The sequence below is a fragment of the Manis javanica genome, chromosome 2 (assembly GCF_040802235.1).
Source record: "Manis javanica isolate MJ-LG chromosome 2, MJ_LKY, whole genome shotgun sequence".
In the NCBI taxonomy this organism is placed as follows: Eukaryota; Metazoa; Chordata; class Mammalia; order Pholidota; family Manidae; genus Manis; species Manis javanica.
Genome location: NC_133157.1, coordinates 104,767,992 through 104,795,590, shown reverse-complemented (window position 1 = coordinate 104,795,590; position 27,599 = coordinate 104,767,992). Strand labels below are relative to the sequence as shown.

At 39.5% G+C, this 27,599-nt stretch overlaps 1 protein-coding gene and 1 long non-coding RNA gene across 9 annotated transcripts in view; one reads left to right on the top strand and one right to left on the bottom strand.

Moving 5' to 3' along the window:
• Positions 1–24,232, top strand: LOC108395872 (uncharacterized). Of its 2 annotated transcripts, XR_012127938.1 has the most exons (5): positions 1–7,435; positions 7,762–7,851; positions 10,273–10,353; positions 14,453–14,571; positions 24,033–24,232. It is a non-coding gene; the product is annotated as an uncharacterized lncRNA (long non-coding RNA). The 2 variants fall into 2 exon arrangements; XR_001852775.3 differs by having other exon boundaries at positions 5–7,851.
• Positions 24,233–24,439: 207 nt separating this feature from the next.
• Positions 24,440–27,599, bottom strand: part of MKX (mohawk homeobox) — a 55,052-nt gene continuing 51,892 nt past the window's right edge. For 4 of the 7 annotated variants that reach the window (XM_017658466.3, XM_073229031.1, XM_073229032.1 and 1 more), the window contains exons 6-7: positions 27,055–27,088; positions 24,440–26,949 (exon numbers count right to left, since the gene is read on the bottom strand). In XM_017658466.3, coding sequence (XP_017513955.1) covers positions 26,763–26,949; positions 27,055–27,088 — 221 coding nt within the window. In that variant the 3' untranslated portion in view covers positions 24,440–26,762. Of the gene's footprint in view, positions 26,950–27,054; positions 27,089–27,599 lie in introns of those variants that run through there. The other 3 variants (XM_037026789.2, XR_005063563.2, XM_073229033.1) reach the window with 3 other exon arrangements.

The window sequence follows — 27,599 nt, the reverse complement described above, 5'->3', positions numbered from 1 at the left end:
CTAGTTCATCATTAGTGTATAGGAATGCAACAGATTTCTGCATATTAATTTTATATCCTATTACTTTGCTGAGTTCAGATATTAGATCTAGTAGTTTTGGAGTGGATTCTTTAGGGTTTTCTATGTATAATATCATGTCATCTGCAAACAGGGATAGTTTAACTTCTTCCTTGCCTTTCCCCATCATTATATTTTATATTACTTTTTTCTTTTCAGCCATTGCATATGATAATAATTTATCTTGTGCCACAACTTCAGGGTAAAGCAAGCCCAAATCAGAGAAGTTGCTGTGGTCCCCCATGCTCTCATCAGGCTCACCTGATTATGTCTCCACATCCCTCAGGTTCCCTACTACCACCCAGAGTCTGGATCAGATACCATCTTTTTGAAATCTCCCTAGATCTCTGCTGCTGCACTTCTAGTGGCCCTTGGGGTTCATAAATTCACTCATTATGTTGTCTCTGTCACTTCAGGCTGCTATAATGGAGTATCATAGACTGGGTAGTTTGTAAACAACAGAAATTTATTTCTCACAGTTCCAGAGGCTGGAAGTCAAAGATGAAGGTGCCAGCAGATTTGGTGTGTGGTGAGGACTTGATTCCTTGTTCACAGACAGTTGTCTTTCTGTGTCTTCACATGGTGGAGGCAGTAAAGGGATCTCTATGAAAAGGGCACTAATCCCAGTCATCAGGGCTCCACCCTCAAGACCTGTGTGCTTCCCAAAGACCCCACCTCCTAACACCACTACCTTGGGGGTTAGGATTTCAACATAGGAATTCTGGCAGGACACAAACATTCAGTCCATGCTGTACATATTCAGAGCCAACCAACACCAGGATCTCTGCTCACAGGGAGCTTAGCCATATCTGGGTGGAGAAAGACAAGTAGATAATAGGGTGTGGTCACTGCTAAGGCTGGAGCCAGCACGGGGGAAGAGAGAGTCCCCAAAGATAGTGCTTAGCTTGGACCTAAGAGGTCAGGGAAGGTCATAGAAATAGATCACACTGGCAGATTTTTATGTTTTGCCCAAGCAGGGACCTGAAAGACTGACTTGGCACCATCCAGATGAAGAGGTGGGTGGTAAGGAGAATGGGGTTCAAGTGAGAAATGCATGTGCTTAAATGGGAAAGGGTGGGAAGTGAGACAGGAAGGATTAGCTGGGATCAGCTCATGAAGGTACTTTATGCTCTGGGTGACATGTGGCCCCATGTGCTGGGGACATTCTCTACTACACCTGCTGGTCTGGCATCATAAATACCCTCTCCTCACCTTCTCTCAGTAGTGATGAGTTTGGACAAAACAATGATATGGTCACCCCACTGAAGCCATGCCAAAGAACCTGAACTCAATCCTGAAGGCCCGGGGAGCCGGCGACAGGAAGGGAAGACACACAGTCACATTTGCATTTTAGAAAATACTACTTTGGGTGCAGTAGAAGAATGTTTTGAAGAAAAGAATACTGGGGGCAAGAGAAGGTCAATGTGATAGTGGTGGATGAACCCCAGACAGGTGGGAAATACTGGGGGGAGGAACCGCAAGGACTTGGTGATTTTATTTACTCTGGGCTCATTAGTCATTCAGAGTGCCTTTGAAGACTTAACACTAACTTCTGCTGGCAGCCTGGTGCTCAGGCCCCAGCAACACAGAACCCTTTGAAGGGCAGGAAGAAGAGCTAGGGAGCCTCCCAGCCCAGTGTCCTCCCTGCCTGCAATGCAGAGCTTTCCTGCACTGAGCCGGGTCCCAGCAATGGCTTGGGTTGAGGCCAGGGACAAGGCTGGGTCAGGGTGGTGCTGGACTGGGGTGCTATACACAGCCTTGTGGGTGCAGGCTCTCTGCAGACTTCACCCTTTGACTGGAAGATGGGTTCACATCCTGTAGGGTTGGGGAATGTTATGGGCTTGTGAATAACATTTATAAATATATTTTGTCAACACATCTAAAGCAGAAAAACTTCAGTCAGTGCCACATGTGTTTCCATGTGTGTTGTGACTGTAGAGACAAACCAAACGACTCTGTATTGAACTTGTCAGAATATAACCAAAAATTCTGCTAATTACTTCAGCATGAAGCCTACTGAGAACTCTCCCTTAATCATAAGAAGCAGGTCCTATTAGCAAGCACTGCGGCTCAAACACTACTTTATTGTGTTTCTTGGACAACTGCAAAAGCTTATCTTTCACTGCAAGGTTTTCTCATTTTTGGAACCTCCATCCCCATAACAGTCATCATTATGAACTACATCAGGAGTGTGGTGCTAGGAAAATACTGTGTAAAGAGATTCCTGAAATGGGAATGGACATTCGTGTTGGAGTGGTGGTTCTTGCCAGAAAGTGAAATGCTAGCAAATGAATTGATTTTTCTAGGCCGCTGGCTTCATTGCCCAAGAAAGCAGCAAATGTAAAAATCTGCCAGTGTGATGGTGCTCTTTAGCATGTTTGTTTTATCTCTGAAAGGCTAATAGTAATGACAGAACAAAGTTAAAGGAGCTTTTAGCTCAGGAAGAAAAATTAAGAGGTTTGTAATGCTTACAAAGAAAAACATTATTTCTCTTTAGTCTTTTTTTGCTTCCCATATCAGCACCCTTAGGCATCTGCACAGTCTGGGGAAAAAAAAATCTGTTAAAAAAAAGTGAAAGCGATGAAAGAAAGTAAGTTCTCAGAAAGAGAGAATGTATAATTATTTATATGGATCTGAGAGAGCTTTCGTGTAGAGTCTGTAAATGTTTATATTTGGTTTTTAAATGAAGTATGGTAAACCCCATTTACTATTCAGAAATCCTAATTTAAGAGAGATTTTTTTTTTGTTTTGTTGTTAGTGGGAAAAGGAGGTAGAAATGGGTTGGGATAGGAGTTTATTCACATTGCATAAAAGTTCTTTCCTTTGCAAAATGATTCACTGAAAGCTTCCTTTAAATAACAGCTCTGCTGGTGCATTTAATGTACCAAAAAAATCAATTTTAAACAGAATTTTAGGAATAAAGTCTGTGTTATGCAGTGGAAATGTATAAGGCATTTAAAAATAAAAACAGACTGGGATGAATATTAGAATAAATTTGCATTCCTTGAATAAACTCTTACTAGGCAAGTATCAGGATGTGGCCCTAAGAGTGTGATGGGCAGATCAATGTGGGGGGAGAAAGTTAAAGGAGTAATTTAGGTAGGATTAAGGGAGGGGAGTACAGATTTATGTTTAAAAATTGGACTTGAAATAATCTAAGGAATGAATTTTTATAGGAGACCTTGCTTCAGTAAAAGCGAATTGATGGATTTCTAGTTTAGTTCAAGATACAGATAACCTTCCTTGCATTTAAGCTTGCAGGTAATTTCCTTACCACTTCCAAATTCCCATTGAAGTAAACAAACTAAATACATAGCAGAGAAATCTGCCCAGGTATTTACCTGGTTTCTGCAAAAGCAAGTAGGACAGAAAAGAGCAGTGAGGGGAGGAAAGGTTGCCCCTAATATTTTTAGGTTGCTACCCCTAAAGATTGCTAAGGTAATATATACATAATGTAAAAAAAGTATTATTAGTACTTTGGATCCAAAAGCTTAGATTATTTCAACAGTAATTTGGAGCTGAGGGCTATGAAGTAAAAAGATATTAAAATGTCTTGTTTGGGAGTGAGGGAAAGTGAACAGATACGATTTCTTGCTTGGTTGTGATCAATAATTTAGGTTCAAATGTTATTGAAAGAGAAGTTCCTATAGGTCAAGACTAGGAATATATATAGAGAAAAAAATCGTAGCATAAGTTATGTCAAAAGAAAAAAGGAAACCTCTGTCTTGGCCCTTTCAACACAGACACAGGAAGACTGGAACTCCCAGTTGCATGCGACTACTTTGGTGCTGGTAAGCGGAAGGTCCCGAAACCACACACACCTTTTCTAGCACAGCGTGTTCGTGAGTTGTAGACTGGAATACGGGTAGAGAACTAAAATGTGGCCTAAGACAAAGTCAAGATCCAATGAGAAAGAAGTCAACTTCATCTGGTGAAAGAATCATCTCCTGTGGAGAAAGGAGGCTCCTGAGAAATTTTTCATGTCAGGATGACCAAAGCTTTTTAAGAAGATGCCTCGTTTGATGCCATGTTTTCTTGCACTGCTATAATTTACAATCCTTTCTTCACCTTCAGGTTCAGTAAAAGCTTTGTAGAAGCTTTGTGGTGACTGAGGAGGTTGACAGAGAATAAAGGAAAAAGGAATCAGGAACACACTGGAGCCCTAGTGAAGCTGTGGGTATCACACAGCTGTGGCAAAGGCTGCGAGGGATAGTGAGAGGGTAAGATGCATAATCTAAGCAAAATCGACCATGAAAATGTAAGTCTTTATAAACTGGCCAACATGTTAGAGCAGATGTTAGATTTCTCATTGAGTGTGGTAGAGAGAGTCAGTGGTTTTTTTTCTTTGTTTTTAGATAGCAAAGAGCCAGTGACATCTGGGGTGCACAGTGTCTACGTCATTAGAAGTAAAGAGATAAGTCTATCAAAAAGTAAAATGAAAAATACCCACAGTTCAATCAAATAAAGCAGTTATCACAGGAACCATGACTAGTTAAGTGTGTTATTTAGTGACAAAGATTCAGAGACTTGTACTTCACGGCAGGATGGAGTGGGTCACAGTAGACCCATGTCCTTACTACAATAACTAGACAGATCCTGAAATTCTCCAAAGTGATATATTTAAAGACATAGGAGAGTCGTGGAAGCAAAGAGCACTAGATAGTTGGAATTCCAGTTCGGAGGTGATGTGACAATTACCAGCTACTTGCTTCACTGAGCCCATTTGCCAATTTGGTTAAAAAAAAAAAAAAGAGACTGACTACATGCTGTTTATGAGAGACACACTTTAAATAAAATACTGTTGGGGAGAGACTTGCTTTATTTATAAGGATATAGGAAAATGGAAAACTAGTAAGAAAAAAATATGCCATATATACACACCAACCAAGATAGCTGATATAGCTGTATTAATAGCAAACAATAGGACCTAAGGTAAGAAATGTTAATAGAGACAGGAGAATTTCCTTAATGATGAAGGAGCTGACTCATGAAGAAGACAATAATTTTAAATTTGTATACACCCAACAGTTATAAAAGATACAAAGCAGAAGTTGAAAGAACTGAATGAAGATAGAAATCAAAAATCCACAATTAGAGCTGGAGATTTTAATAGACCATTCTCAGTAACTGATTATAAGTGATGGAAATATGTAGCGAAAAAAATTAACAGAAACATGGAAGAACTGAACCTAACAAATATAAGACATCACAGCCAACAACTGCAGACCACACATTCTTTTCAAGTTCACATGGAACATTACCAAAGTAGACCATATGCTGAATCATAGATTAAGTCTTAAAAAAGCTCAAGGGCTAGGAACATATAGAAAACATTATTTAACCACACTAGAATTATACTTGAAATCAATAATAGAAAGATAAATAGGAAATCTCAACTTCAATAACACATGTACCAAAAGAAGAAATCACAATAGGAGTTATGAGATATTTTGAGCTCAATAATAATACAAATTTGGCATATCAAAACTTGAGAAATCGAGTTTCTGACTAAAGAGAAATTTATAGTTTTAAATAAATATAATAGAAAAAGAAAAGTTCAAAATCAATGATTTAAGCCTCCTAAGGAAATTAGAAAATAAACCCTAAGTATATGGAAGGAAAAAGAAAACAGCGTAGATAGCAAAGATATCTCGGAGATGAAATCAGCAAATTGGAAGTACAAACCACTTCAGAAAACTATTTAGCAATATCTACTAAAGCTAAACATTTGTATATCCTACCATCTAGCAATTTCACTCTTGGGATGTATACCAAGAAAAATGAGTTTTTATATTCTCCAAAATAGGATGTATAGGATATATATATGTATATCCTATTTTGTGTGTGTGTGTGTGTGTGTGTGTATACACACACACACACACACACACACACACAAGGCATGAAGGATGGATCTCTTCCCTAACCCTACATTGTCATGTCACTACTTCTCATTTTCTGCAGAAGACTGGAGGTTGTCTCTGGAGAGTGTGAATCTGCCAGGTTATGGATTTGGGCATGCCCAGCATAAACAGAAAAGTGGGAGTGAGATACCATATTGAAAATAAAGGCTTAGTGAAAGTCGATTTCCTCAGTGGTGAGATCTATGACTTTTCCTTCACTTGGGTCTCAGAAAACTAATGGGCAGCATGAAATCTTCTGGAAGAGAAGTTAGTTCCTTTCTGAGGACACTGACCAGCCTAAAGGAAAAGACTGCTCGTGTCCTTTCTTGCAAGAGCCCTATGTTCTTGAGGCTTTCAGGCAGTCAGCTGAAGAGCCCAAGGGATTGGTCTTCAACGATCTGCCCCTCACCTGGAGAGCTCACGACTGATAACCTGACCTCCTCCAGGGCCCACCACCTCTGGATTACCCCCTGTTTGAAGGAAACAGCAAACTTTTAAAAAAGACTATTTAAAAAGATAAAATTGCAATGATGTTAAGGGCACCCTAATTAAATAAATAAATCCTGATACAGGTTTTTTTTTTAACAAAATCAGATAATTCTGAATTTCACCCAGAATAATAAATATAAAAGACAATAATTTTTAAAGGGTAAGGGAAATAAGGGAAGTGGACTTACCATACAGGATATTAAAATTCATCATAAATTTACCAGAAGTGGCAATTTACATCAGTAGGGAAAGAGTAGATTGTCCAGTGAATTGTACTGATAAATCATTAGAAAAGGAAAAGGGAAGTGACTTTTATTTCTTTTTCAGTGGTTAATAAGCAAAGACTTCATGAGAGCCAGGCTCCCTGTGTCTGAGTTGGTGGCCCATGTGTGTTCTGTAGTCAGTCTAAACTAAGATGCTTGCTGCTTTTCTTTGTCTTTTTCAAAGCTCAACTGAACAGTGGCATTTGGTTAAAATAAAAAGACAAAAGTAAAAATAAACTTGTTTGTCCTTCTTTCTTGAAAGGAGAGCAAAGATGACTGAGATGGGTGCATTCTCACCTCAAGGGCCTGAGGGACACTTGGAGCTTTTTGACATGCACTGTTTGTTTTCAATGGGAAATTACTCAGAATATAATAAGGAAATATTTTGCTGAGTAAATAGATTCGTTTATGTCTTGCGGCATGGTGGTTAAGAAGAATCCTGGCCTTTTAGCTCATTTGGCTGAAATCCCTGGTCAAAGAGAGGGATTTCTCTTCTCACTAATATTTCTGTCTTGTCAGAGGGGTTCTTTCTCCTCCTCCTTTTGAAATCAGATATTTTAAGACACTTGAAATCCAGGGAGGGAAAAGAGACTTATTCCACTGTGATGGGGAAGAAAATTATGTTTTGTGGTCACAGCCTTTCCTGGACCTCCTCTACCGCTCTCCAGAGTATTCGAGTTTTGTCAGCTCAGAGCCTGGATTTGTGATGCAGAATTGAGGCAACAGGTAAGACAGACACACGACCAGGTGAGTGAGGATGTGGAGTGAAGTTGCAAAGGACAGGTTACCCGGGAGAAAGAAAGTTGGAGATGAAAGGAGGGCAGAGGGAGGATGGGGAGTAGCAGGACTTGGGCCATGGAGAGCATTTAGACTGGGAGCTGGAAGGGAAGGAGGAAGAGGTTTCTGAGCTCAGCTGTGCTTCCTGTGCTGAGTACTGAGAACAGACAGGACCCAGCATGACAGGCTGTGCCCTCAGTGTGTAGTTCTCTCCACATTTCATGGCAATTTTCCCCCAAGTAAAAGTTGGAACTGATTTCATTTATTTTTTTCAGCGGACTGTGATTCTTTGAGTCAAAACGTATGTGCTGAAGCTACGCCAAGTGGGTTCCAGTTATATTTGGGTTACGCCACAAAAGCCAAAGGTTGTATCACGCTTGGCCCCGAGTGCTGGCTTTTCTCTTGACTTGCCATGTCTTTTTCTCTCAAATAAGGGTTCTCCCATTCCTTGCTCATGCTTTCTGCTTCAGGCTGTCCTTCGCTGATTCCTTTAATCACACTGCAGGTAAAAATACGTTTTAAAAAAAATCAGTCTCGACTATGACCCGTGTCACCTCATCTTTTGTCCTCATTTTCTGCCTCTGAAAAAACGTTGAGTTTGGGAATGATTATGCCTTTCAAAATGACCGCAGCATGTTTGCTACCAAGTGGCTACCTATGGACATAGCAATATAATTCTGAATCACAAAACCCTCATCTGCAGTGGAAATGTTCAATACTGGGCCCTTGCTTCCTTACATATCCTTCCTCTGCCTCCAAAGACACAAGCACTCACTTCCTGGCAGTTATTAAGCCCTACACATTGTAGTCAAGCATTCATTCAACAGCCAGTTACTGAATGACTATTAAGTGTAGGGGCTTCAGCAACAATGCAAAAAGATGTAACAAAACAGACAAAAGAGAAATCCTGCTTTCATGGTGTTTACAAATCGAGTGGATATATATTAGATAGTGGCAAATGCTAAGATTTAAAATGAAAGCAGGGTTAGTAAGGATAGGAAATAATCAGGGTGGAGGAAGCTGAAAACTTCAATGGGATGGGCAGGGGCGTTTTCACTGGGAAGGAGGAAGCTTGGACACCTTTATCTAGATCATCCAGTTTGTTGTCAAACGTTTGTGCACAGTACTCTCTTATTAATCCTTTGTTTTTTTGTAGAGTTGGTAGTAATGTCCACACTTTCATTTCTGATTTTAGTAATTTCAGCCTTATTTCTTTTTTTTTTTCTTAGCTGTCTAGTTAAAATTTTGTCAATATTGTTGTTCTTTTCAAAGGGACAACTTTTTGTTTTGTTTATTTTCTCTACTGTTTTTCTAGCCTCTCTTTCATTTATCTCTGCTCTTTATTATTTTTTTCCTTCTGCTAGCTTTGGGTTTAGTTTGTTCTTCTTTTCTTAATAAATAAAGTCAGGTTGTTGATTTGAAAGCTTTCTTCTTTTTTAATGTCAGTGGTTACAGCTATAGATTTCCCTTTTAGCGCTGCTTTCACTGCATCCAACAAGTTTTGATATATGGTATTTTGTTTTCATTCATCTTTAAATATTTTCTAATTTCCTTGTGATTTTTTTCTTTGGCCCCCTTAGCTGTTTAAGAGTGTTACATAGTTTCCACACATTTGTGAACTTCCATTTTCCTTCTGTTACTGATTTCTAACTTCATCTTGTTGCAATTAGAGAAGACATTTTATGTAATGTCTGTCTTTTTGAATCTCTTGAGTCTTGTTTTGTGGACTAACATATGGTCTATTTTGCAAAATGTCCCATGTGCACTTGAGAAGAATGTGCATTCTGTTGCTGTTGGGTGAAATATTATGCATTGGCTGCCATAAGGCTGAGGACTGGGGACTCGGGGCTTGGGGCTGCACAGGCTCTGCCATGCTAATTGTTGATTGTGACAGAATTACCCTCAATTTAAAGGCCTAACCTTTGCCTGGAAGCTGCAAGCCTTCTAGTAGACTCCAAAGTTATAAAATAGTTGCATCATATTCTGATAGTACATTTGTTATCTAGGTGGAGAGATGGATTTCTGGAGATTCCTACTGCACCATCTTCCCTAATACCACTATCAGTTTTTATACTATTTCCAGCACTAGCATCCCCAAATCAGGCTAGGAATAATGCTTGATTACTGTCTGATTCAGCAAATAAATCACTCACATCATGAATGTTAGCTGATATTTTTGTTCATTTTGATTAAGAAGAAAGTGAAACAACATAGAAGTATGACAGATCGTCACTTGTTTGGTGATGATGTGAGAGATTTCTTTCTCGAATTGGATAATAGTTTTTGAATACTGGGAGAATATTTCTGTGATTTTTTTGTTATTCATAATGTAACATGAAAGACACAACACTCTCAATTTTAACATTTAGAATCTGCATTCTTAACATTTCCTTCTCATTTTCTTAAATCTAGAACAGATCAGAAAACTATTTCTGTAAAGAACCACATAGTAAACGTTTTGGCTTTGCAGGCCTTGCTGTCTCTGTTGAAATGACTCAACTTTGCCGTTACAGCCCAAGTCAATGGTAGACGATACATAAACAGGGCTGTGTTCCAATAAAGCTTTATTTATGGGTGCTCCAATTTGAATTTTATGTAATTTTCATGTCATGAAATATTATGACAGTGAAATGTTTGCACATTCCTGACCACTCTTCTAACTGCATGCCCCACCCTAACGTTTTTCCATGCCCCCTGTTTGTAGTTCTTCATACCACTCCACACAAGCTGAAATTAGTTTGCTCATTTATATGTTTTCTTGTTTACTCTCTTTCTCTTCACATTAGAATGTGGACTTGATGAGAAGACAAGAGACCTTATAATTCAGCTTCTTATCTCTGAGCACCTCTAACAGTTCCCGGCATCTAGTAAGTGCTCTTAACTATTTTTTTAAAGAAAGAATGGAATTTCAATAATAAATCCATGTCCACCTTACCATTACCTTCGTTCTGGTATTTTTATGAAACAGAGTCAAAGAATATTTCACATTACAAATGATGTGGAGAATTCCTCACTCCGTCTTACTCCTAGGAAAGAGCCATGCCCTGAGAGCATGTTCAGGTCAGCAGGAGGTCCTATAGCTCCTCACAGAGCTAAAGCAGTGTTTCAGGCAGGGCAGCTGTATAAGGCAACGCTCTGTTGGAAGTTGGTTGAAAAATATTTGCAAGAAATATTTTCCTTAGTGTTCATGGCTTAATGGAAAGTTGTTATTTTAAAGGTGCTGTACAAGGCCCGTCGTGTTCCTAGAACAGCTTCTCTATGAAACGGCTCTAAATGCGTTTCAGGCGCTCTGGGGACCTTTTTGATAGAGACCAAATTTCACAGTTCCTGACTTGACCATGTTTGCTCAGAGAGACAGCCTTGTTTGTCCTGCTTGGTAATTGTGAGGCATGGCACCCTGAGAAACCATCCAGGCCCGCGAAGGACTTCGGTGCGTGCAGGCGCAGGCTTCTGGTGCCCTCTCCGTGGGGTTTTAATCTGTCTGACTGTAGGTGGACCTGCTGACCTATAAAACTTTGAATAAGTGTCATTACAAGACACACTCTAATAAAAACAGTCCATTTAAAAGCTAACCTGTGTCCCAGGCAGGATCTTGGAAATAACATCTGGAAGATTTCCAAATGGAACATTTTCAGTGTCATACATGGCAGAGTTTATATAGGAATGTAGCACTGTTAATTGGACATTAATAGTACTTACATCAACAGCATTGTTACAGATGGTAGGTAGCAGCTGCACCCCAGAGACATGTAGTTGCTGATTTTCCGCAAGTGTCTCAAACTCATCCAGTTAAAAAAAGTAAAAGCAGATCTTCCCTGAAGCTCCTCTGAGCTGGTTTCCCTTCAGTGTCTGCTACCTTCCTCTGGTCACCCACACCAGGAAGGCCTCGGTTTCAGTTACCTCTGCCCCTGACACCCCACGCCCAACCGACGGCCCTGCCTGGCACTGTAATTTCTCCTGACCAGTCTGTTTCTCCCATCCCTTTGCTACCCTCGCTATGGGCTGCTTCGTCTCTAGCCTCGACCTTCTAACTGGCCCCCCAGTCTCTGGACTAATTCTCTTTGACTGGTTCCACTCACTGTAACCAGAGGGATTTCTTGCTGAGACTCACATATGATGCTGATACCTGTGTTCACTGGATGCCCATTTCCTGCAGCATAAGGGCTGAACACATTGGTGTGTAAGGCCCTTCCCAATCTATGCCACCTGGCTCAGATCTCAAAGCGTGCCCTCCCCGCTGCTCAGCCCTCCCCACCATTGTGCCCAGCTTCTTCTATTCCCAGGCTCTGGCCATGCTCCTCCCTCTGCCTTAAAGGCCCCCTTCCTCTGGGCCTCCCTTGGTCATCAGAGGCCTAACCCACTTCTGCAGTTTCCCTTGGCTCTCACTTCTGATGTCCCCACACTGGACAAGGGAGTCATTGGCGGCCACAGCTAGGGTGTGGGAGCCCAGCCTGTAGCACTGGGGGTCGAGGTCTCTGCAGAAGCAGTCAGGACCTTCCTTCAACAGTATCTTTAGGAGCTAGGTCAAGGTCTCCCTTGTGTGGCTTCAGGAGCCCTGCCAGGGGGTGGCTAGCGGTGGGCACTGTAAAATTTCTCAGGCAGCAGGATCAAGCAGAGGCCAAGGCATGAGCAGTTGGTTGGGCTGGGAGGCCACTGAGGTAGCCACGGCACACAGGGGCCCATAGTGGCAGAGCTGGGCCCTGATGATGCAGCTGCAGACCCGGAAGGAGGCTCAGACACGAGGGAGCTGGCCTGGTAGGGAGGCTTTGCAAAAGCAGACAGGATTTCTACTGCCAGGAGAGCCCCCAGATCCTTTCTTCTGTTTCCCCGTTAGTGGATCACACCAGTTAAGACATCAGATAGTTTCCAAGAGGAATCCTTTGGCACAAATGCTTGGCTTATACAGAACCCTCATTGTTCAAAAAAGAGTAGAAGGGAAACAAAAGTAGCCCACAATGCAGAGGTCGCTTGTTCTGCTTGCTTAGATCCAGGCCCTGTGATACTGCTCTGTATCAAAGGCTTTCTCATTCTCCGGAGGCCCAGATGAGGGACTGGAGAGGGTGGAAGGAAGAGGTCAGGATGTCCTCTCTCTACTTCAGAAGGCCCCCCACCCCCACCCCACAATGGCTGTGTCCGCCTGTGGCTCCAGCTCCCACTAGACACGACAGCCTCTTCCTGCACAGCCTCAGGCAGCGGAGGGCCCAGCCTCGCCAGGTAGCCTGGCTTTGTGCCCCCAGCACTGCGGCTCCCAGTCTCTCCAGTATCCCTGTGTGGCCCCTCGTCTCTTCTGTCATCTCTGCAGCCAATTTTCTGTATTTAACTTACCTGTTTAAAACATCCAGATTGTTTCTGTTTCCCTGATTGAACTCTGACCCATGCGGGAGAAACTCTTAATATAAGAAGAAAAATATAGTACTCAGAAGGCAGAGGGAACATAAACGTATAAAAGATTTGTTGCAGAAAAAGGAGACCGTTTAAGGCAGCATCTGCTATGGACTCAAAGATACGTAAGAAAACATGGACTTTACAAAATAAGACTGAAATCAGTCATGAAGCTAAGGTTTTCTTGAAAAGCTAAATGGGCTAAGAAAGGAATCCAGTTGGATAGAAGATGAAATAAAAGATCTGACTTGGTATGTCAGAATACTAAGTTAGTAAAATGGAACACAAGCTTAAGGAAACCTCCCAAAATAAAGAGAAAAGGAGGAAAAAGTATTCTGAGAAAGGAAAACAGTTTTAGAGGCCATCTTTGTAAACTTAGTAAAGAGTTTTATATTTTGGTAAAAACAAGATGGAAGATTTATTATAAAGCTGAGAGGGCTTTGGTTAAATTTTTTAAAAGTTGGATTTTTAAGCAAAATATAAATGTGTGTCACAGTTTGTGCCAGGAATTGTAACAATCAGTTGTGAATCGGAGTCACTCAAGGACTGTTAAACAAAAAGACAAAATTCATGACTCTGTCCTCAGAGATTTTATTGAGGAGGTCTGGGACAGGGCCTGAGAATCTGTATTTTAAATAAATGATCTCAGTTCATTTTGACACACTGGTCAGGACCAAGGTTTTAAAGTTACTGGTTTGAACGAAGAGTTAAATACTGCACCACCTGGTATACCCTAAGGGCATATTCTGTGGGGCTTGGGGGGGCGGTTGTGGGCTAGCACAGGGCATGATTTCTTTTAACTGAGTTAACTCTATTGAGCAAAAATTAGTAACTGGGTACAAATGTTTGGGGAAGAAAGAAGATCATTAAGAGAATTGAGCAGGAAAAGGCAAAGAAAGACCAACTTCCATAATGAATTAAGGCCAAATACTCATAAATTAGTGTTAAAAGGAGACTCTCCCAAGTCTGGCCCTGCCATAGACAACCTCTACAGGGTCATGGCCTCAGGGACTCATGGAATCCCTAAGACACTCAGACCTAAACATTGGCAAAGAGGTTCTTTCCTTCACACCCTTGAATCATGGATGGAGATAACCAAAGGGAAATTGGTGTCTAAGATACTGAGTATAGAGGTAATCTGCCTTGCAAAGTAGAGCATGCAGCCCAGAGGTCACAGTTGCATGAGGGATGCCCAGCGATTAAATCTAGCCCTGTTTGAGACTTTGTTTCTAAGTGTCAGTTTGAAATGCCATATTTAACAACCACTATTCAGGAGTGGTCCCTTAGACATTAGGTGCTGTGATGTCTAGACCAAGAAAAGCCATTTCACACCTACCTAGGTCCATGCACTTGGTTCCAATTTCCTGCTGTAAGTTCAAGCTTCTTTTCCAAATCACTCCATCTTTCCAGGGATACTCCACCTACCAACAAGGGTGCAATCCAACCTCTGTAGATTCTCTTGTAAAACCATATTAAAGCACACACACTCTCGTCGTTTTCACTCTATGAGCCCAAATACTGTAAAGAGGAGTTTCCAGAAAGGAGTGTTCACACTGTTTGTGTGTGTTTTATGTTCATTTTTAGTACCAGAACACCAACTTCAACTCAGAGACAAATGACCAAGTACCTACATAAAAGGAAAAAGGAGAGAGAAAAAAGGAAAAAGAAGAAGACAGGGCAGAGAGGTAAAGAGGCATTAATAAGTAAGTAAAATACAAGTGTGGGGCCCAAGAGAGAAATCGCACGCTCATGTCAGACATTGCTGGGGACAACAATGGCGGGAAAGAGAAGGGAATGGAATTCCAGGGATTTGTTGCAGCTTCACTCTTGAACTAAGAGCACAGCACAGGAAACTGTCAGCTCCGTTTTGCTTTAACATCATCAGAAGCCTTCCCTCTGGGTGAGATGCTCAGTCCCCTGGCCCCTTTCTCTAAGGCCTTAATGAGCCAGCTCCAAGGCTGTCTCTCCGCTGGTCAATGGCAAAGTATGGAAAATTCCAGACAGTGTGTAAACAAAAACCTTCCAGCGTATCTGGCTTCAGAGTGCATGATATATGATGGTAGAGTTTTCACTAGTAGTTTTCCTCCGTAATTATGTTTTTCTTAGACTAACAAGGCAGGCTCCTTTATGCTGCCGCACACTGTGGCTTCTGCAGCCCACCCTGCCTCAGAAGCTCGGCCACTGTGTTTCCTGCCAGCTTCACCTGCTCATGAGAAAGTTCCTCTCATGGTTATTAACATATTAAGCAGATAAATGCAATTCTTTATTTCCTGTGTCCCGTGGAACCTGGAATTATTTGTCATGAATAGGTCAGATAACTTTAATACGTATGTTGGTATGTTATCTCTCTCCTGCTGTTTCTATGTGACAAATATTGTTTCCTGAGAAATCTGAAAATGCACTTTATACGGACCAGGGTTGGTCAATTGGCAGTCAGTGGGCTGGACTCCAATCCTGAAAGCAAATTCACTAAACATGAATTCAGGTAATAACCAATTTCCTGAATTAATAGGAACTCCTCACACATTTCGATTTTGCCTTGGTTTCTGCAAGGCTCCCAACCCTGCCCGCTCCTTTCCTTGTTACTGCCATTTTGTATACAAATGGGTGGTTTTCCTGTGACTACACAAGATACTTACTGTCTTTTCTATCCTGGAAGATTTAGCACCTGGCCTGGGATTTGCTTTTTTAGCCTTATCTGTAACTGCTTCTATAGTATTTATAAAGAGGTGCTGTTCATTCTTCTTCAAACAATGTTTAGGGCCTTGGAGGGAAAACAGAAGTTCCCATTGCCAGGATCCTCACCTGATCCTAATCTACTCACCCACTGTGCACGTGCAGTGCAGTGATGTAGTACTTAGCTTACTGCACACCCTTTGCCAATGAGCCATCATTGTCTGTGTAGCTATATAAAGAGCTCCGCCCAGTGCTCCCCTTGGGCTGCCAGAGGCTGAGACAGATTCTGGACATGCCAGATGCAGATGTGATTCTAGCACTCAACCTGCCAAGGAATAAACCTTGGCATGAGACCTTTTACCCACAGTGTTCCTTTGTCTTTATTTGGTCTCACAGAATCCAAAGTGAACTGGCCCAGAGCTGAAGTCCTCCAGCATGACAGGCCTTCCTTATGTTTGCTTATGTACGCCCTACAGCTGCTCCATAGCCCTGTCCTTGCCATGTGCCTGGACCTGTGGTGGTGAAACTACAGCAAACTGGCCCACCTGGTTTAAGGGATTTAGAGTGCAGGCAGAAGTCACACTGGTTACCAGCCCAGTGGGTGATTTGGAACACTGTTTCCAGGTATCTGGCCTGCTTCCTAAGTGGACAGTGGGGCCAAGACTGTGGCTCTTCATGGCACTGCCACTCAGTAGGCTGACTACTCTGTCCAGGTGATCTTCTGTTTCCCCTGAGGGGCTGCAGAGGGACAGGAGCCATGGTGGTCTCTGCCCAGATGGTCTTCACACCAGCACAGGATTGGGGGAGTGTGTCCTATTAAACCTTAGCTGGTGGTGTTGAGAACTGTTATGCCCACCTTCCCACACTGAAGGGAGTGCCACACAGCCTTGGAAGTGACACAGAGGACTTGGGGGAGGGTGGGAGAGAGGCGCCAAGGTGTCCCCTCCAGGGGAAGCAGGGTGGAGAGACTTCAGAAGGTGATGGAGAGGAATCCCTCTAGACAGAGTCCAGGCACCTCTGCATTCTGAGTGAGGAGAAGGCTTCCGGGGCAGGACCCCAAGGATTTGCCTTTATTCACAATACTTTCAGAAGAGGTAAATGTGGAGGAAGTGAATGTCCTAAAGTTACTTCCCTGCATCTTTTTTTAAAGTACTATATGTCTTTTAAAAAAAACCATGTAAACCACTTTTAAGTGTACAGTTAAGTGGTATTAATTAGTCACTATGTGCATCCATCACTCCCGTCTATTTCCAAAACTTTATTACCACAAACAGAAACTCTGTCACCATTAAGCAATAACTAATCATTAACTTTGGGTATGGGGGTGACCTTTAATCTACTTTCTATCTCTGTGAATTCACCTACTCTAGGTACCTCACTTAACTGGAATTGTATAATATTTTTCCCTTAGCACTTGGCTTATGTTACTTAGCATAATGTCTTCAAGGTTCATCTATGTACTGTGTCAGAATTTCATTCTTTTTTATGGCTGAATAATATTTGAGGTTTCTTTTCTAACCACTGGATTTATCCTACTTTGGGTATCTTTGAAAAACACAGGACTGCCTGTAATGCATGAAGTCATGCATGTCATCAAAGCCTTTGTCTTAAGAAAAGACAGCAGGGCTGGTGGAGAAGCAGCCCCAGCAGCTCGGGCTGGGGACGGAAAGAGTTAATGCTCTAAGGAATCTATTCTTTGCACAGAAGTCTCTTTCCCAAGAGGAACTGACTGTATTCTGCCTTTTTGAGTTGGGTGAACTTGGAAGAATGACCCAGTAAGGAATTAACTATATGGAGAACAATGATTCAGAATCCATTTTAATCTTTGCCTACACCTTAAAGGAAAATGTTCCTCATTTGTGGTTATTTATAGTACTGTAAATCAAGCAAATGCCATGAAGTGCCAATAAAATTTTTAAAAAATCAGCCTTAAATAGCTAAACTCTCAACAGCAGCTCATAAAGTGAGGCTTGGCAGTTGTTAGGTAGTTATGGTTAAATTGACAGTCCTTTGGGGAGTTGAGATATCCAAAAGGCAGAGGTAGTTAAGAGGATAGTGATAAATGGTTGGGCTTGTTGGTTGGAGAGGTTTTATAGCTCACATTTAAGCTTAACCGCCTGTGAGAAAGTGAACAGGAAGTAGAGGTTATCACTTCTTCATAGCCACCCCACCGAGGGGGTCATGTGACAGACTAGGCAAGGCAACAGAATTTATTTAAAGGAGGGAATCTGTCTAGGTAACATGAAACTGTCAGGCAGAAAGAGAGCAAGAAAGAGCATGTGAGGGAGTTGTGCAAATCTAGCAAAGGTACAAAAAAGAAAGCAAAAAATTGAAATATCAGAACAGGAATTTTAAAGACCACAATAAAGAAAAACAGTAAGAGTGTAATTTCCCTGAGACTTCTGGTAGAAGATGGTAGTGCAAAATGACACCTACTCCACTCCCTCTGCCAGAGCCTCCCACAAATACCAACCTGAAGAAAAACAGGGCAAGCTTCCATCTTTGATGAAACTTGGTTTGGACCCAACCACAGGATATGAGGAATATCTGGAGTCAGTTGGACAAAGAAGTAATCTTGAGAGTGACTATATTTCACTGTGAGTCTCTCCAGTTCCCGCCTGGAAGTCCTGCCCATTCTGGAGATGGGAGTTATGCCCTCACACAGACAAAGGGTAGATCTGGAAGCAAATATGAGCACGGTGTGGTTCTGAAGCACATGCCTGGAGCTGCCAAAGACATTGCACTCTCCCCACTTCCACAACCATTCCAAAAAAGAGTAGTAATAAGTGTAAAGGACAAAAAGTGAGACCAGTGCATACTTTTCAAAAAGCCAACATAATAAGCAAAGAGCAAATGAAGAACGTGCGTGAGAAGAAATTTTCCAGGACCAGAATGTTCTTCAAAGATATTGTTCTATACAGTTGACCCTTGAATACTGCAGGGGTTAGGGGTGCCAAACCCCCATGCAATTGAAAATCATGTATAACTTTTGACTCCCCCAAACTTAATTACTAATAGCCTGCTGTTGACCAGAAGCCTTACTGATAACATAAACAGTTAACACATATTTTGTATATATATATATTCTTACAGTAAAGAAAGCTAGGGAAAAGAAAATGTCTTTTCCAAATTGTTGCAGTTCTCCAAAAATTTTTCCAATATATTTATTGAAAATAATCTATGCTTAAGTGGACCCAACACAGTTCAAACCTGTAATGTGCAAGGCTCATCTGTATACACAAGGAAGCTAAAAAGGAAAGACATTTTAACAAGCAAGCTCAAAGAGAATACGAATGATGTAACCATCACAGAGAGGAGAGAATAAAGACATGAAGAATTAGCCTCCTGAGGGCTGGGAAGAAATATAAGATAATTTAAAAATCAAAACAAAACACAGAAATGTGAAAACAACAAAAGAAAAACCTCATGCTCCTAAAAACAGGTATGAAAGACTGACATAGGAGATTTAACTAGAATTCTACTGTACTCTCTTAGTGTATATTATTGGTGTACCCATCAAAATGCCTGATATAGGATAGTACGTAGAGTTGAATCAATGAATAAGGCTAATTGGCAATTTTGAAGAAGAGAACAGACAAAGGGAACTTAAGAAGTAATTTAGATAGTAGAATTTTTTTCCTGACATAAATTAGATTTCAGTTCATAGGTCCAGAAGACACAATGCTCCAGAATGCTTTGGACAGATTCCGGTTAAGTTACTGAATGGGCCTTCAAGCAAAAAAAAAAAAAAAAAATCAAGCAATGTATTGGAGGGAATATAAGGCTGGCATCCGAGTTTCCTGCAATGATTATCTAATTAGCCAACTTGTAGTGGTGCATAATTAATAACAAGAAGATCCCAAACTTGTATATCGATTTAGGTTCTCAGGAATGTATAAAGGAACAAAAAGCTTCAATCTGAGGGAATTCGGCATTCCTGAGCTCATCTGATAAGAAAAAAAACAAATAATGACAAAATCTTTTCAGTCAAAAGAGAAATCAAACTAGAGAACTCAGGAAGGGCAGGGCAAGTAGTATGCCAAAGGACTCACTAGAGTCATTTCTATAATTGTGGAGCCAGGGTTTCAGAGACTGATTTAAGTGGCATAAATACTGACAGTGTAAAAGTAACACGAAAATTATTTATTTATTTTTAGCATTTTTTAAGAATCTAAAACTTTTTAAAACTTTACTTTTTATTGATGTACATATAATAAAATGCACAAATCTTAGTATATGGCTTGATGAATTTTGCCATGTGTGTACACTCACATAATTGTCACCCAGATCAAGATATCAAATATTCTAATTTTTTTTCCTTCACCTATTTCGATCAATCACCCCTTCCCTCTCCCCTGGGGAAAGCAGCAGTCTGTTGCGAGTCCTTTTTTGTTTTCCTCATTCATTTTTTGGTTTTTCAGATTCATATGGTATTTGTCATTATCTGTCTGACTTATTTCACCTAGCATAATATCCTCTATGTCCATCCATGTGGTCACAAAAGGTTAGATTTCATTCATTTTTATGGCTAAGTAAGAGTCCATTGTATATATGTACCACATCTTCTCTACCCATCTATTGATTGATATTTAGGTTGCTTACATATAATGGCTATTTTAAATAATGCTGAGACAAACATAGGCATTCACACGTTTTCTTTAAGTAATTTCCCAGAAGTGGAATTACTGGGTCATACGGTATTTCTATTCTTTGTTTTTTGAGAAACCTCTATACTGCTTTCCATTGTAGCTGCACTAATTTACATTCCCACCAACAGTGTAGGAGGGTTCATTTTCTCCACATTCCCACCAACACTTATTATTTATTGTCTTTTGGATGGTGGCCATTCTGACAGGTGATACCTCACTGTGGTTTTGATTTGCATTTCACTGATGATTAGGGACATGGAGCATCTGTTCATGTGCCTGTTGGCCATCTGCATGTCTTCTTTGGAAAAATGTTCAGATCTTCTGCCCATTTTTTAATTGGATTATTTGTTTTTTTGGTGTTGGGTTGTATGACTTCTTTATGTATTTCAGATATTAGTCCCTTATCAGATATATCATTTGCAAATATTGTCACCCAAACAGTAGGTTGTCTTTTTGTTTTATTGATGACTTCCTCTGCCATGCAAAAGCTTTTTCATTTGATGTAGTCCCAGTCATTTATTTTTGCTTTTGTTTCCCTTTCCTGGGGAGCCATATCCAGAAAAAAATTACTAATGCCAATGTTCAAGAATTTGCTGCCTGTGTTTCCTTCTATGAGTTTTACGGTTTCTTGTCTTATATTTATGTCTTTAATCTGTTTTGAGCTTATTTTTGTGTATGGTGTAAGACAGTGGTCCAGTTTAATTCTTTTGCACATGGCTGCCCAGTTTTCAGAGCACCATTTATTGAAAAGACTGTCCTTTCCCCACTACATATTCTTGCTTTCTTATGTATGAAATGACCCATATAAGTGTGGGTTCATTTCTGGGTGCTCTATTTTGTTCCATTGCTGAATTTGTATATTCTTTTGCCAATACCACACTGCCTTAATTACTGTAGCTTTATTGTAAGTCTTGAAATGAGGTAGAGTTGGTCCTCCAACTTTGTTCTTTTTCACTATTTTGTTGGTTATTCTGGGCCTTTTGTCTCTCCATATAAACTTTAGAATCAATTTGTTGATATCCACAAAACAGCTTGCTTGGATTTTGATTTGGATTGCATTGAATCTATAGACTAAGTTGGGAAGAACTGACATCTTGACAATGTTGAGTCTTCCCATCCATGAACTTGGAATATCTCTCTATTTAGTTCTTCTTTGATTTTTGTTCATCAGTTTTGCAATTTTCCTCATATGTCTTTTGTACATATTTTTACGTTTATACATAAAATTTCATTTTTATTTATGCCAAAATAAATTGCCAATGGATACAAGATTTAAATATAAAAAATAAGCCATAATACTTACAGCAGAAAAGATGGCTGTGTCTTTTCACAATCTTGGCACTGTCTGTGTACCAGGGACTATTATGCTAAGTGCTTTATGGAAAATAACTAATGTAATCCTCACAACAAGAGTAGGAATAAGGTATTATTATGATCTGTATTTCACAGATGAGGAAACAGCTTAGCCTTGCCCAAGACTGTAGAATTAGTAGGCAGATGAGAAAAGATTTGAACCTCAGCAGTCTGGCTCCAGAATTTGTTCTCTGAAGCACTATACTACACTGCCTCTGTGATGACCAAGTATATGCAGCACCCCTACAAACCCTATGCATACGCACATATGATTTTAAGCTTCTGAATTTAAACATATATAAGTGTAAAAAAAATGTAAAGCAAACTGAGAAAATATTTACAACACATTATGACGAGGCAATGAATTTTAAAAACGCAAATAGCTGATACACATCGCTAACAAGCAGATGAAAGGAAGGCAGACAGACATGCAAAGAAATACCAATGTGCACAACGTCACTCATCTTTAAAAGGTACAAGTTAAAACAATGATGAGGTGTTTCTTTTATCTACAACATTGTCAAGTATTGAAAAGTTTAATAATACTCCATGTTTTGACCATGTTGAAGAAAAGGACACCCATATCACACTTTTGGAAGTGTAAATTGGTAGAACTTATAAATGGTAATTTGGCAGCATCCATCAAAAAATTTAATGTACATATCATTTATTCTACTTCTAGGTATTTATTCCATAATGTATAGGTAGCTATAGATGCATATGCACATGAATGTTCACTGCATCAGTATTTATAACAGTGCTATTCAGATATGATCTCCATGGTGATGACAATCCACCAACTGCTTGTTATTAGTCTGCGAGGAGATAAGGGACCAGAATATAAGTCAACTGTACATCTAAGAGCACTGCAAGTTCAAGGGACAAATTTTTTTCTCATAGAAAGATCTTCTTGATTAAGAAAGTATGTTGATTTATATTCTGGTGCAAATTCCTTATCACGATGTGAAATGAGTTTCTCGAAGTATACACAGACATCATTAACTGAGGTCATCTTTGGGATGTGGGGTTGGGATAGTGGAGAGGTAGGGCATGGGACTTTTAATCCTACATCCTTCCATACTAGTTGTTACATTTATACCTTTTCTTTTTTTTACATTTATACCTTTTTAAAACATGAATTAAAATATAAATTTTTGTTTAAAAGTCATGAATAAAAGTCAGATTAGACTCACTGTAGATCACATGTCCAGAAACCTGCTTTGGGCTGAAATTTGTTTGAGAAGACCTATTGAGATAATCTTTCTGTGATTTTTCTATGGAGTCATTTGTGTAAGGATGTAAAACCATGTCAGCTTGCTTCTTCAAACTCATAAATTGGTTTTTCTCACGTTAAAAAAAAAAAAAACTTTATTATGAGCAATGCACATACCCCCCATACCAAATTTTCTGTCCATTTCTATGATGCATCTCAAAGCTAGGAAAGGAAGTCAGTGTTCTATTCCTGCAGTGTGACAATCGATCACCTCATTCTGATCATAATTGTTATAAAGAAGTACAAGAGCAAAAGACTGTGCCCCAAAAGGCCCAAAGGTAGTAAATCATAAAAAATGTAGGGGTCCTATATGCTCCATGGGAACCACAATTTATATTGCCAAAAATTATGGGATATTAGGCCTTTCAGAGTCATGTGGAACACATTAATAAGCATTAACATTTGTACAGTACTGTGCAATTTGCAAAGCACTTTTATATTTACTGTCTTTCATACTCCTTACAACAGATTTTCGGAGTAGGTCAGTTTCATAGATGAAACAGTGGGTGTAGAGGGCTTGTGCTTATTCCCCAAGTCACTAAGGAGTGAAGAGGTGCAGCCAGGTTGTGCCAGCCCAAGTTCTTAACACCACCCCCGACGGCCTTCCAAAGCATGGCCAACTGAAGCCGCCTCAGACAGAAGAGTCTGGGCAGCCTGCTCTTATTCTTTGTGTTTATTTGCATGATGTTTTGCCGACCATGGCTGTTGCCACTGTTTGTTAAACACTGCTACTTGGAGCAGGCAGGGAATACAGACAGCAGCTTGAGTTCTTAGTCATCTTGAACAGGATCAGGCGGGCTGTTTTGTTGATCTGAATGAAGGATGCTCTCCCATGTGAACTGTCTTCTTTGGCATTTCTTTCTTCCCTACCTTTGTTCTACTTGCTGCTTTCCTCCAGGAAGTTCAAAGTAATGATAATACAGTGATCTTCCTTGAGTTCTCTGTAACTCTGAGACCAACTTTTACACCAGTCTCTCATGCCATCTTTCTTTTCCCAAGGCAGTTCGTTAAGCTTTCCATATTCACATTCCATTTCTATTTCTACTGTCCTGCACAAAAACCCTACACAGAAAAATGATAATTATGTGATATTTTTCATTTATTGAGTACCTATTAAATGCCAGGCACTGTGGCAGACACTTCACACATTGTATATGTATCTAAACCTTGTAGCAAACTCTATAGCATCTAACTCATTTCTTTCACTTTGCAGATGAAGAAACCAAAGCTGAGAGTGACTGAGTCCGGATCTCACGGCAGCGAGTGGCAGAGCTGGAATTCAAATGAAAGTCTGTGTAGCTTCGGAGCCGAGGTTCTCCCAAGCACATAGCACACACTAATAATGCTTACTGTATTAGCTACTGAAAAAGATATTTAGTGAAAGTGTACATTTTAAAGTTATGTAATTTACAAGTTGGCATCATACTCTCTGTTCCTCAGCTCTTAAAAGGTGGGTTGGGGGGTCTAAGGTAATGAAAACCAAACCTAATACAAACACGGGGCTCCCATATCATATCCCTTACCGACCCTGAGGAGAATTATGGCACATAATAGACCCTTCTGTTCTACTTTTTTCTCCATCTGGTCAGCTCTCAAAGGAAAACAAAATTCATATGATCATTGAGGTGCAGATATTAACTTTTATTTTAAATCTGTCAAGAACTCCTGGTAGTTATTAATTTTATTAAAATGATTACATTTGGCAAAATAAAGAATAGAGGTAATTCTATTTCTCTACAACATAAATTATGAGTTAGATTCTCAGCAGCTGGCTCAGCATTGTTCAAGATATTTTTTAAAGGATTGGGGGGGACTTTCATTTCCAGAAAATGTTAAAGCAGCAAAAGAAAAAATAAGTTAAAAGTAACTGCAATTTGAGATATTGTCAAGGATGTGCTAATTATAAAATCTTCTTGATGTGTTTATAGGCCAGACTCCAAGCTTTTGTATTAAAAAAAAAACATGTGCATATCTGTCCTATACTGACTTGTCATCCAGTTTATAACACAGAGCAAATTTGCTGACTCTTTTTCAAAATATGGCAAAAATGAATTGTGACTAATTCAAATAAACAACCAGCATCCATTTATCTAACTGAAATATGTCAAAACAAAAAACATTTTTATTAAAATACATAATACCAGAATAACTTATAGTAGTATGAAAAAGAGTGAAGTACTCGTTCTTAGTATTCATTGACAGGGTCAAATTTTGGCAAAATTGTTTTAGAAAGAGTCCACAGTTTTTATTGTGGATCTGTAACTACTTAATGATATAAAGTCAAAGAACTCATACTCCATCTGCTCATACAGTCATAACTTACATTTCTTGCTTTGCACTTACTGTTACTGCAAATAGCAATTTAGAAAACAAAGTAAAAATATATACATACAAAATATTTTTATATCAAATTATCTTCATTATACTAAATAAACACAATCCCCCAATGCTATATTACATGAAAAAGTATCCTACAATTCATATCAAGATTGATATTGTCCATACATCAAACTAGAGCAGCCTATGGTTTTAAAAGCAATTTGCAAAATAAAGAAAAATGTCACCACATGGCTGCACTATTGGCCTTCATTCACACTCACAGAGATGCTTTCCAGTTTAAAAAAAAATTACAAAATAGATTACATACCCAGAAAAAAAATCCCACCATAAAAGAATCAAATCCTCTTTACTCTGTTGCACATATACTGTGTTGTATTTGGCATCTCTACTGTTGCTTCAAGTTTCAAGTCTTTCCAAACTGATTAGAATATTATTGTTTGACTGAAAATGATATTCTTTCTTGATATTGATTATTCTCCCTCAATGGTAGTCTAATTTAGAAACAAAATGTCGTTTCTTTTAATGCACTTCACTTAATTTTTACTTTAATATCCTACTTGGCAAAATCCAGAGACTTTTCAATGTTTTGTTTTCCACATGTTTTAAACTTAAAAATCAATTTTATGTGCATATATGTATATTCACATACAGATACATTTCTTTCACTGTCTTGTCATTGCAGTATAAATTGTCCATCAGCAACTGCTATTTGGAATGAACCAAATAAAAGGTTTTTAGCCATTGCATATGAAAAACAGTTCCAATCACAAAAAACACTGAACTAATGCAAACAGGATTATGTTTTAAAACTAAACTATTGGTTTAGTTTTATACAGGGAAATTTCACGTTATTTATATAATGTTTTTTAAAACTTCAGCAAAACTTGAGAAAAAGAAAATCCAAATTAATTTTAAAGGGCATTGTGGTGTTTTCCAGCAGTGCTTGGAAAAAGTTTTTCTGATCACAACATACTCACTTAGATTCTTCTTAAATGTATAAATTATGTGAACACTGCACCTTTCATTTTGGAAGTTTGTAACGTATCAGATATGCAGGCAAGATACATGCATAAAACTCTCACTCTGAGAAAGCACACTAAACAATTTGAAATACTGTATAAGTTTTTTAAAAGGAACATTTCATTTGGGCTGAATAGATTTCCGAGTTTCAACATGTGAATTATTGAATATGTTTCAAGGGCTTTCAGAAATTACGGTTTCAGTCCTGGAATGGCTGGGTCAGTCTGGAATGATACACACAGGCTAATAGCGTTAGGGTGTTGTCATTTTGAGGCATAGCTGCTCTACTATGCCCACGTTGTAGCTTACTTTTGGGAAGCAAGGCACTTACTGGGATGGCAATGCAGACATTTTATGCATAGTTTGAGTAACATAAAATAAGTTAATATTTTTGATTAAAGTGAGTTTTTAAAATAATTTATATGTCTTTTATAGAAGCAACTACATGACATATTTAGGATAATTAAAAATAAGAAGAGGTTTGAAAGGGAGTGATTTTTACTCCTGTTTTGGCTCTTAAGATGAGGGTTTATAAAAAGACACTGACGTTCACAACAGCTATTGCTGTGAAAATTCTACCAACTTAGAACTGCTGAAGCAGTGGTACTTTGACGGTCTTCACTTCCGCTATATGTGACGACTTCTGGATTATGCAGCTGGTGGTTCCCTGCAGTTTATCTTCACTCTGTGCAAGATTGGTTAAGGCCATAGCGGCATTGATTTCCTTCCAGTATGTGTCATCTTTGCTCGGTCCCTTTCTATTTGCTGCACTGGATTTAAGCAAAACAGAAATAAAATGATCAAACTCACTGCAGCCTATGTAGAAAATGCCATCAGTGAAAAGCACGAATAGCAAATAAAAACATCCTGCTCACCTGTCACCCTTACTGGATCCATTTTCCAGAGTGTCTGTAAAGAAAAGCAAAATGTTGATTACTTTTCTTCTGTTTTTTCTTTGTTAATCTCAGGAGTTTCGTCATTAATTGCCAGGAATCAAAGTTCATCAGGAAAGATAGCTTAAGTTAAGATGCACGGAAACAATCTCTTTGCAGAGAAGCAGGAATAAGATGAGGTAATAAAGTATACAAAGTGGTAGATTTTATATACAAAAATCTGAGATTGATTTATTCTGAGAAATTGGGCCTTTTTCATGAGGCAGCAAATGGCCTAGGGAAGACAGTGATAATTGCCCAGGGCCAGGTTCTGGTCTGGCCCCACCACGCACCTGCTGTGTACTTTTGGGCAGCTTACGGTGCCCCACAATGTCTGGGATGCAGTTACCTCAACTATAAAATATGGAGTTCCTAGAAGACCTTCAGGGTGTGTGCCTTGCTTAACACTCTATGATTTCATGGGAATCAAACCATCTCAGCAAGAGGACTGGCAAATAATTCCCTCTGGCTAGTTAGCAAATGAGTAA